The 11,980-nt window shown below is 45.2% G+C and overlaps 1 protein-coding gene across 4 annotated transcripts in view; it reads left to right on the plus strand.

Annotated features, from left to right (window-relative positions):
* Nucleotides 1–11,542, plus strand: part of B3GNT2 (UDP-GlcNAc:betaGal beta-1,3-N-acetylglucosaminyltransferase 2) — a 180,109-nt gene extending 168,567 nt beyond the window's left edge. For all 4 annotated transcript variants that reach the window (XM_049115918.1, XM_025468865.3, XM_025468864.3 and 1 more), the window contains one exon: nt 9,011–11,542. In XM_049115918.1, coding sequence (XP_048971875.1) covers nt 9,020–10,213 — 1,194 coding nt within the window. In that variant the 5' untranslated portion in view covers nt 9,011–9,019 and the 3' untranslated portion in view covers nt 10,214–11,542. The remainder of the gene's footprint in view (nt 1–9,010) is intronic.
* Nucleotides 11,543–11,980: the final 438 nt, after the last annotated feature.

The following is an 11,980-nucleotide window of genomic DNA, read 5'->3' on the forward strand; positions in this document are numbered from 1 at the left end:
AGGATAGGGTGGAGGAGGAATGAAGCCCTCCCTTGGAAGCACTACTGAATCCTGTGCATGTACATTCCCACCCCCCACCCCTTCCCACACACACAGGCGGGGCACGCCCAGTCAGAGTACACCCAAGTATGTTGTCTTTGGTGGGTCTGGGGCTGACTGCAGGAAATGAGGGTCTGGGCCATAGTCCACCCCATTTACCTCTTCAGATCTTGTCCCCGAACTCCCAGATTTAATACAAGCTCACTACTGAAATTCGTCTCTCTCTTAACTCTAGAAAAAATCCTTTAAATTTTTGTTTTTATTGTACTTTATTACTTTGATAAGAGAGATTTATAAAATACGTGTGAGTCATTTACCAGTACATAAAGTGATTTTCCAGTGTCCTCTCTTTGGAGAAAAGATGTATATGTTTAATCCAGTTTCTACCGAGCATCTCATGGTATTTAAGAACTTGACCAGATGACCACAGTATCGGCTCATTTAGCAAATGCGGAATGATTCCCAGGTGCCACGTGCTGGGATATGATGTGAAGAGCTTGGTTATGGGATATGCCCAGGCGTTGGCCAGCATGATCCGGAGACGATGCCCCAGCTCCTGGGAGGCGGGTATACTCCAGCCAGGAGGTGACACTTGAACTAATTTATTTGGAAGGAGTAGGAGCTGTCCAGGAAGGCATGTGGCAAAAGGCAGGCACTCTGCAGATGGCAGAGCGAAGCTGAGATTTTCTGGAAGAGAAATGTGTTTGCTGTGGTTGAATGTTAAGGCGTGGATGGCGTGGAGACGGGGGATGTTGGCTGGACGGTGTGAAGGGAAGCACGGATCCCTACGGAGTGCCGCTGGGCCCGAGGGCGTGTGGGTGAGCGGGCCCAGGTCTCCCAGGTCTCTCTTCTTGGAGAAGCCCAGAGGCCACGGAGCCCTGAGCTCTAGCCCTGGGAGTGGGGAAGAGAGGGGTGTCAGAGGACACGGCGGGTAGTTCTGCTTTGAGGGAGCAGCACGAGCAGGGACAGTGTATGTGCGGGGACTAAAGCCTGAGCAGGAGGGGAGGAGGGAGCAAGGCGGGGAGGAAGGCGGCAGGCTGGCCCGGTAGCTGGGGCCGAGCCTGAAGACGGAGAGGAGGCGAGGAGGTGACCCGGAGGTGCAGGTCACATTGTGGGCACAGGAGACTCGGCTCCTGGTTGGACGGGGAGAGCATGAAGAAGCAGCAATCCAAGTATTTCTGGGGTGTACGTCCGGGGTCGGCGGAACCCATCCGTTACAAATAGGGGACCTGGGGAGAGGGGCCCTGCGAAGCACTTAGAAGCTAACAGCTGCAGTTAACTGGGTCAAGCTGTGGTCTTCCTTTTGGAGGTGGTGTTTGGGGTAGGGGACAGACGGATTTCTAGCGAGGGAGAATTTATAAAAGGGACAACGAATGACAAAACTTGAGAAACGTGCTTAGTGTTGGAGGAATCCGAACCCTCGGAGGAAAACTTGAATGCCCGTTGAGTGGTAGGCCACAGACTGGAATGGTGGGTTTGACCTTCACCATTTTACAGATGAGGAAACAGACTCAGAGAGGTTGAGCAGCTTGCCCAGGGTCACACAGCTAGCAGGGAGCGGAACCAGATTTTAATTCTGGGCTGACTCCAGATGCCAGGCTGACCTTCCAAGTGAAAATGGATCTGGAACATTTTCCTCCCTCAAACAGCTACCAGCCTCGTTTTAGAGCTCCATGGACTTTCACACCGCCCGTCTAAAAGTGTTGTCACTTTTACTAAAGGCAGGGTCAAGATAGCCTCCGGGAGGATTCATTCCCTGTCATCATTTCCTAAGTTTTCTTCTTCTCCCTTTTCTGAAAGTTCTGTACATGTTTATTTGAAGAATGGACTTAGTGATAATTTTATCTTGAGTGATAAATACCACTTGAGAACATCAGCCTACTGGGCTTTGGGGAGCTGTGATCAGATGGGGACGAGAACATGTCCCGCCAGACACTTTCCCATGTATGATGTTGCCTGTGGGGATGTGTGGGTGAGTAGATTCATTATATGTTCTTTTCCCTTTGAATTTCGAACGTGAAGTACTAATACTCATACTAGTGACTAGGAACCAGATTCCCGGGGTTTAGCTGGTGGTCCGTTGTTCCACGACTTAGAGATTAAAAAGCAAAGTCCGAGACACGCACGATCTCTCCGTGCCAGCCGCTAGGTGAGGTTGTGAGCGAAGTCCCGGGCTGCCCTCCCCAGCCCTGCAAGAACCCAGGCCCGGCTCCTTGTTCCCATCAAGGAACAGGGTCTCGGAATGGCCCAGCCCTTCTGGTCCCACTGAGCTGCTTTGCTCACACCCTTGTCACCCCATGTCTGCACGGGTGCTCGGAGCTGTTATCTCCCCCAGAACCACTTAGCTGCAAACTGTCCCTGTTTATCGGAGCAGAGTCTGGAAAGGGCTGGCAAGGACCAGGCAGCAGATGGGAGCAGCCTGCGAGATAAGGATTTAGGAAAGCCACTCTGGCCAGGCCCCTGGAGGGTGGGGGGCCCGGCGGGCCTGCAGGGTGCTGCGCAACTTCTCCCAGGCATGCGGGCGCCCCCGGCCTGGTGATACGGCAGGGGCTCGGGCTCCCTCCCCTTGGGGCTGTGGGTGTGTGCTGTGTGCTGGAGGGTGAGCAGGAGCAGGGCCTCCCGGGCGCCAAGGCTGCCTGCCCGGGCCGGGGTTGAGTCAGAGCTCGGATTTCCAGCCTCCCTGCCTCACTCGGCCCGACTGGATGGACCAGTGGCTGCTCATTTTATTTAATGGTAACAGGAAGATCCTGCCTTTCTTTTATGCTTAACCTTGGAAATACTCGGGGGAGAGGTGTAGGGCAGCCGCAAGGAGTTGGGTGGGGCCTGAGTGTGCGGACTAGTGCTGGTGGCCCCCTCCCTAACCTGCCGAGCTCCTTCGCTGTGTGTGTGTGTGTGTGTGTGTGTGTGTGAGAGAGAGAGAGAGAGAGAGACAGAGACAGAGACAGAGAGAGAGATAGTATCCCTGAGTCGGAGTTGATGAGGAGTCCTCCTGGCTGTCGATGGCCACATTAAAATGTTTTCTGGCCGGCAGGTTGTTCCAGTGTTTCCAGGGCTTTCAGAACTGGAGGAAACCTTTGAGGATCATCCGCTTCAGTGGTTCCCACGCTAGTGTCCGTGAGTGAGACACTGGGATTGCGTGGACCGCACACTGGGAAGCAGAATGCGGTGTGTGAGGTGTTTTGCCCAGAATTTGGCTCATGCAGTAATCATGAATCAAGTTTCCTCTTTTATACCCCGCCCCACACACCCCATATCTGACTTTGACTCCTGGTAGTTTTGTAGGTTAAAATGTATAAATATAAGGCTGTGAATATTTAATAATTTTTTTTTTAATAATTTTTAAGGAGATTGACCTTGGAAAATAAGAGTAGCGTCCCGTCAGTCGTGACCCTGTGCGGCGGCATCCGCTTGCATCATGGCTTAAAACTCCGACTCTGGGGCCCAGCTGCTTGGGTTTGACTGCTGCCTCGGCCGTTTACCAGCTGTGTGACCTCGGGCCAGTGAAGTCACCTCTCTGAGAGCATCCGCCCCATGGGATGGCTGGTGCCCGGCAGTATTTATTAGATAAAGCATATGGGTTCATAGTCCTTTCTCATGGCTGGCTCCGGACACCTGGCACGGGCCCGAGGCGAGCCCGGGGGGTTGTCCCAGAGCCCTGCTGAAGCCTGCGGGGCCCCGAGCAGTGAGGCCGTGACCGTGGAGCCGAGGCCAGGACACAGGCTGGCGCCGCGGGCTTCAGGTAGTCGGGAGCCCCGCACCAGGGATTGGGTGTGATGTGCTCCGCACCCCGTGCCGCGGTGGACGCCGTCCGGGGATGGGCATCACGTGGCAGCCTTAAAGAATGTTCAGATAACCCGCAACCCTACAACCCCGATTAAACCAGTTTTGGTTTTGTGTGGTTGTTTGATCTGGACTTTCACATATTTAAGCATAGCGTCTGTGCTATTTTGTAATCCATTTTCGGCTAACAAGTATATTTTTCCTGTTCCTACCTTGCTTTTCTAAATATTTTAATTATAAAATAAAGAAGGAAGTTATTTTCCATTAAACAGAACCAACTGAAGTGTTTCAGAAATTTCAAAAACGGTTCAGTCCTTACTGGGGGAGCCTTTACTCTCCCAAGCACAAGGTGAAACGCTAAGGTTATTCTTTGTTTGCATATGGGATTATCTCCTTTTTCTGTTATGATAAAAATTCTGTGTTTCACAGTGAGGGTTGTATAACATCTTCCCCAGCTTTGGGGTAAGTTTTCTTACTCAAATTCTTTTTAAGCAATGTAACTTCCTGCTCAGAAAAGGACACATATTGGTTTTATGTCTGCAATGGGAATATTTAGTCAGATAATTCAGAGAGCTTTTTCCCACAGATATTTTTATGGGGGTCACTGTTTTATCCTCCTTTCCATGAACTTTGGTTTGTTGTAGGAGTCTGCCAAAAGCCGAGTTCTCATGCGAGGGACTGTACCCAGGTCACAAATAAAAGATGACATTTAAACTCGATGGAAATGTATAATCGAGAATCTTGGTTTCCCCATCCTTCCTTCTCAGGTTGGAAGAAATGCCCTTTAGCAAGTAGTGGTTAAGTTAGCCTGACCTGCATGTTTGGGAATTTGGACAGGGAAGGCTGGCCCCTTCTCAGAAGGGGGGCTGGGAGCTTCTAGGCACTCCCATATCCCGCTCTTTGGAGAGTCTTGGTAATGATCAAATGTACCTTGTGTACATTTGAGCTGACAAATAGAGTTTCTCAGTGCTTTGGGTTTTTCTAGTCTTGCCTTTGAGACTTTGCTGTTGACCTACCTGGGTCAGGTTACAAGAATGTGGCTGTGCCTTGTAGAAAAAGGAGATCCAAAGAGCCCTGGATTACAAACCAGAAAACTGCATCATGTCACCCTTGTCGTGTAACTCTTATGTAATTTGTAGGCAGCTCAGTTAACCGTCTCTGAGCCTCCATTTTTCTCACTATGAAGGGGTTATCCTTTCGGCTTCCCTTCGGGGGTGCAAATGAGAAATGTGCAAGAAAATGCTCCTCAGACTGGAATCCTTGAGCACATATAAAGTGGGGATGATGTCCCTTTGAGGGCCAAAAAACCCTGTCTTGGCCGAGGTGATAGGAAGTCCTGGCTGGGTCTCGATCATGGAAATAAAGGCCTGAATTGCAGTGGATGAAGTTGGAAGTCGGGGCCAGGGTTGGCAAGCCTAATGTTTTCCTCACAGTATTCCCAAGAGAAGGAGCAATGCTTTCTGTGACAGAAACTTCAGACCATCACTTCAGACAGTTATGGCTGGATTCCAAGTCGCCATAGCCCTGCCCCATAACCTGGATGTATATAACCAGCTCATTTATCTGGAATCATCTCACATATTATTCACCCCGAATCTTTCCCTGGGAAAATTAACTTAGAGGCTCACAACCTGCTACGTAGAGTTCTGTGCTTCCCTTTTTTCTTTCTTGAGCTGACCTCTTGCACTCTAGAAATTTCAGAAATAGTCTACTGATACCCATATTCCTTTCCTGAGTTGAAAACTTCAGGTGTTAGCTGTTTATAGCATGTGCTGTTTTTTTCCTGAGTAGCTTTCAGATCTTCTTCCTCATTGTAGTCTTTCTCGTTGCAGTCTTTCTCGTTCACCCTCATGCTTTTCCTTATTGCCCTTCCTTCAAGCTGTTCAAATGAACTGCCCAAGATGTAGAGATCAGAGATCCTGGGTCAAGTGCTACTGTAGCTTTAGGAATGTTATTCCAATTTAGAGACAATCGGTTGTTTTTGCAAACCATCTTGTCTCATCTGGAAGCTAAAACGAAACAAAACAAAACCCCAAAGCCTTAAAATTAGGATTTATTTTATAAAAATATGGCTTTTTCTTTACCTGTATGAAGTGCCCATGCAAGTACATTCTGAGTGTCCCATTTGAGTTCTCTTCTCCTTTGCGAGTAAGGCCCAGAGCAAAGAGGTTTAAGTTTAAGTTGCCAAAGGTGTATTGGACTGAGACTTTCAGTTTGCTCCTTAGGTTTGCCCAAAAGCTCATTCGAAAGGAACTGACCTAAAATGGTGTGACCCCTAGACTTGGGTATGGGTGTTTGAGTTATTCAGGTTGTGTGTGCCTTGGGGCCCTTTCAAATTGGAATTAAGGAGTAAGAAATGTCTTGTTCGTGGTTTTTAAACTGCCTTCTCTGGAGGCCCTTTCTTGGAGTGCCTGGGTGGCTCAGTTGGTTAAGCACCCATCTCTTGATTTCACTCCCATCATGGTCTCAGAGTTGAGAGATTGAGCCCTGCATGCAGTGGGAGTCTTCTTGGGATTCTCTCTCTCTCCCTCCCCCCTCAACCCCATTCCCTTGTTCACCCACCCTCTCAATCAATCAATCAATCAATCAATCAAAAAAAATTTAAAGACCCTTTCTTGGTGGCCCAATGGTGGGATTCTTGAGGGGTGGAGGTAGGTAGTGGTTGAGAAGTGAGGGGAGAAATGGGGTGGTGATGGGGGGGGCTGGTTATTGGGTGAACTGAGGGCACCCACATAACTTCGTTATTTTCCGTGTTTTCTGATACGCAGAAGCTTTTGGGGTGTGGGGGTATGGGATAGGGGCTCGTGTTGTTGTTTTTAACCTTTTCCTGCTGTGTCTATAACCAAAGCTATTTAGCAGTGGTAAACGCAAGCAACTAGATGAGGATCTACTAGACAGATTTTTAGAGATGCTAAAGAATTTGTGAATTCCCATCCATCTAATCTGGGCTGTCCAGCATGTGTTAACTTCACAGCATTCTCATCATGACAAATAATTCTACTTTGGGACTGTTCGTTAGAACCCAGTAAGCTGGGGCACCTGGGTGGCTCAATTGGCTAAACTTCTGCTTAGGCTCAGGTCATGATCCCAAGGTCCTGGGATTGAGCCCCACATTGGGCTCCTTGCCCAGCAGGGAGTCTGCTTCTCCATCTCCTGCTGCAGCTCCTCCTGCTTGTGCTTTCTCATGCTCTCTCCCTCTCTCTCTCTCTCAAAAAAAAAAAAAAAAAAAAAAAAAAGAAAAGAAAGAAAAAAAAGAGGGGAGGGGAACCCAGTAAACTTAAAACTCCTCTTATATTAAGAAAATAATAAACACTACCCTTGATTAAAGCAGGCACCTAGCCTTGTTTCTAGAGGTTCTAGGAGTGTGGCTACCACTTGGCTTGGTGGCCTGGGAACCTCATTGCCTTGGCAGGGATTCCAGCTCTGCCCTTAACGATGACTTCTTTAAATCTGTTTCCTCGGGTACAAAATGGGAATAAAAGTAACAACACCTACTTCATAGATTCACTGAATCCTCCTGACACTACACCATGCCTGGGATGCAATAGTTCTTAGGAATTCTAAGTGTAGAGTCTCTGTTGTAGAATTAACCTGATAAGAAAATTCCTTAGAGTATGTATTGCCATTCCACTTTTGTGTGTTGTCTTTTATTTTTATTTTATTTTATTTTTAAAAGATTTTATTTATTCATGAGAGACACCGAGAGAGAGGCAGAGACACAGGCAGAGGAAGAAGCAGGCTCCATGCAGGGAGCCTTATGTGGGACTTGATCTCAGTCAGGACTCCAGGATCATGCCCTGGGTCGAAGGCTGGCGCTAAACCGCGGAGCCATCCAGGGAATCCCCAGTGTGGGTTGTCTTTTAATATCAAACTTATCTAAATGGTTGTTCTTCTTCGGTCATGTCTCCTCAGTAGTGCTAGAACTTGGGAATTATATCTCCAGCAAGCTATTTTATTGCTTTTTCTTTTCTTCTTTTGCCCACAGCCTGAAGTCTATTCTTGGCCTTTGATATTTCACGAAAATGTCATTTTCGTTTCCCTCTTTCATTTTGCTATAAACAGCTGAGATCTTAAGTATGCAGTTTGAGTTTTGATAAATGTATACAGCCATGAGACCTTCATTCAGGCCAAGAAACATACAGTACATTTCTATGCCCTAAAAGTTCTTTCCTGCCCCTTTCCAATCAAAATGTCGATCCCTATGATTTTTAGATTTCTAGGTCCTAGATTAATCTTGCCTTCTTGAACCTAACATAAATGGAATTTGAGGTCTTCTTTATTCTTTAAGCACTTTGTTTGTTTGAAGCAATCCCTACACCCAACATGGGGCTTAAAACTCAGGACCCCAAGACCAAGAGTCACGCATGCTCTTCTGACTGACCCAGCCAGGTGCCCCTGAGGTCTGTCTTTCACGCACAATGTAAATTTCCATTTATGAATGTACCACAGTTTGATAATCCATTCTTCTGTTGATGGTTTTCAGGTCATTCTTAGTTTGGGGCCCGTAGGATAAAGCTGGTATGAGTCTTCATTTTCTTTCTCTGAATACTCAGGGTGGCTCGTGTCTCCTCCACCTCCCTTCGTTTCTTCTGTAAAATGGTAGATTGAGAAGCAATTTGGGGTTGGGACCACCATTTTCTAAAAAATGAAACAGACAAAATAGAAAATTTTGCGAATTACATGGCGACTCACACATTGTAACATGTACAAGTACAGCTAATGTGTGTCCTGGGTCACAATATAAAATGTACTTGTTATGGATTGTGAGCAGATCAGTTTGCAACACACTGATTTGTGTGTCTTTATGAGCAAGGAAGTTGAGCACCTACCTGTGAGGTTATTTATTAGTAAATGCAGGTCTTTGCCCTCAGGTGTCTGAAACAGCCACACTATTAACAGTCACGAATTGCTTGTTATGGACCAGCCACTGTTTCAAAAGCTTGCAGTCATCCTGTGAAGCAGGTTATTGTCCCCATTCTGTAGAAGGAGAAACTGAGACGTCAGTTATACAACTTGTCCACAGTCACAGAGCGGGAATGGTAGGGCCACGGTTTGAACCTAGGCGGTCCAAGTCCAGAGTCTGTTCCAAACCACTATCCCAGAGATGATAGAGAGGCAAGTGACCTATGTCAGCAAATGCAAATTAGTAAATATCTAATTAATACAATGCTCCTCCTCCTTTTTATTCCAGATATGAGAAATGAGTGTTGGACGTCGAAGAATAAAATTGTTGGGTATCCTGATGATGGTTAATGTCTTCATTTATTTGATTGTGGAAGTCTCCAAAAGTAGCAGCCAAGAAAAAAATGGAAAGGGGGAAGTAATAATACCCAAAGAAAAGTTCTGGAAGATATCTGCCCCCCCTGTGGCCTACTGGAACAGAGAGCAAGAAAAGCTGAACAGGCGGTACAATCCCATTTTGAACATGTTGGCCAACCAGACGGGAGAAGTATACGGGTTTTCCAACATAAGCCATCTAAATTTTTGTGAACCTGACCTGAGGGTCATGTCCGTAGTTTCAGATTTCAGCAATTTGCCAGACAGATTTAAAGACTTTCTGCTGTATTTGAGATGTCGAAATTATTCGCTGCTTATAGATCAACCAGATAAATGTGCGAAGAAACCCTTCCTATTACTGGCGATCAAGTCCCTCATTCCACACTTTGCCAGAAGGCAAGCAATTCGGGAGTCTTGGGGCAGAGAAACCAACGTGGGGAACCAAACGGTAGTGAGAGTCTTCCTACTGGGTCAGACCCCGCCAGAGGACAACCACCCGGACCTGTCAGATATGCTGAAATTTGAGAGTGAGAAGCACCAAGACATTCTCATGTGGAACTACAGAGACACTTTCTTCAACTTGTCCCTGAAAGAAGTACTCTTTCTCAGGTGGGTGAGCGCTTCTTGCCCAAATGCCGAGTTCGTTTTCAAGGGCGATGACGATGTTTTTGTGAACACTCATCACATCCTGAATTACTTGAATAGCTTATCCAAGAACAAAGCCAAAGATCTGTTTATAGGTGATGTGATCCACAATGCTGGACCTCATCGGGATAAGAAACTGAAGTACTACATCCCGGAAGTTGTTTACACTGGTGTCTATCCGCCTTATGCAGGGGGAGGTGGGTTCCTCTACTCTGGCCACCTGGCCCTGAGGCTGTACAATATAACTGACCAGGTCCTTCTCTACCCCATCGATGACGTTTATACTGGAATGTGCCTTCAGAAGCTCGGCCTCGTTCCAGAGAAGCATAAAGGCTTCAAGACGTTTGATATAGAAGAGAAAAACAAGAATAACATTTGTTCCTATGTAGATTTGATGTTAGTACATAGTAGAAAACCTCAAGAGATGATTGATATTTGGTCTCGGTTGCAAAGTGCTCATTTAAATTGCTGAAATATATACAAACTAAGTTTTGCATAGAAAGACCTATCTTGAATAGTTCCCATGTTGTGTTCTTTCACATTAGGGGTAACTTCTATGTTAAACCATCAAAATTGCCTTTATTAGTAGTATCCATTCGAGGGCCACTAAGCCCTCCTATGTGGTACTTTCTGAAGAGGGAAAGCAGAAGATTGTAATTTTTTTATGGAGGATATGGCGGGACAATTGGTTCTGATCCTCCCTGTGGCTGATGGTCATTATGTTTTAATTTGCCTTCCTTCTCATCTGAAATCATACATTTCTAGAATTTGACCGTTTTTGGTTATTTATGTTTTGCCCTCATATGATATTTCTACTTTCCATTATAATGAGTGAATTATCTGCAATTTAGGTGTTCATAAATGTATTGGCTACAAAGACTTTGTAATCTGTGATTCAGTGGTTTTTGTTAAATGGAATTCCATTTATTTTCATGAAATTTGGATGAATTTTTAAAATCGTCTAGAAAAATTAACTTCTGTCAAAATTTCCTGCCACCCCAACAGTATTTTCTTGTGTTAATCAGGTTAATTTTGCAAAATGAGAATCACTGTGTGGCATCTATCTGGTTTGCCTTGTTTGGTCTTATGGCCATAATGAGGAGAAAATTGAACTGTTCTTGTGTTTGGTTTGGTAGGCGGTATCATGATAATTTTCAATTTTTAGTGATTGAGGATACTGAGTGTGATTCCGTAACGGTCAACTGAAGATTGAATTGACCCTGGCAGCCATATTGTGCTTATGATTTTTCAATGTGGACCAGGAAAGCATATGTCATTTCTGAACTCTAAGTGAAAAAATTGAAATTGCAGACCTTCTCATGAGTGGATTGTCAGTTTAAAACTCCAGGATTCTGTTCTTGCCATATTTCCTCATGTCGCTTATACAAAATTATTCTGAGTAGACTGCTTCCCTGTCTCAGTGTAGGAAGTGCCTGTGTTTTTATTTATTGTTCAGATCAAAGACCAAAACATTTTCTTAAATATATTTTGTGTAATATTTTATTTGTATACAGTGTTGTTGATGAAATATTTAACTAGAGCATGGTATTTTAAGTGTTAAGGTGTAACATATGTTAAATAAAGCTAACTGTTATTTTTGAATTTTAAAACTTGGCTTTTTTGTGGGGGAGGGGGACTCTGAACTACTAGAGTTGATAAAATTCTGCCAAACTGTTACTTACATATACTATCTTGTAACATGCTTTCTTGAAATATTTTTGTGTTTATAGAGATGATGCTTCTTACCACATGTGATACTGGGGACTGTGAGAAGATGGAAATAAAGTCACTGTATTTTTAATTGTCGTGTGTAATGTGTAATGAATGGTCTGTGATCCCTTTTTGTTTCCTGTATTTGATTACATTTTCCCAAAAGAGACTATTTCCCCCCCACACAAACTATTATAGTAATATCGACCTTTAACTTTTGCTGTCTCAGTGGGTTCTCTGTCTTTGCATTTAAAGTTCTTAAAAGTGCTTTCCCATTAGAGTCCTGAAAGAGGAATATAAATATATATTTATGCTTCCATATGTGGCGAGTAGAAAATTTAATTAGGAAATAAAGCAGCACCTTTTTAATTTATTTATGTATAGTTGATACACAATGTTACATAAGTTTCAGTTACACAACGTAGTGATTAGACTTCTCCGTACATTAGGCGGTGCTCAGGTGCTCACCAAAGTGCAGTTTCCATCTATCAACCGTACAACACTGTTGTAATATCGTTGACTATATTCC

This window comes from Canis lupus, chromosome 10 (genome assembly GCF_003254725.2).
Source record: "Canis lupus dingo isolate Sandy chromosome 10, ASM325472v2, whole genome shotgun sequence".
Taxonomy (NCBI): Eukaryota; Metazoa; Chordata; class Mammalia; order Carnivora; family Canidae; genus Canis; species Canis lupus.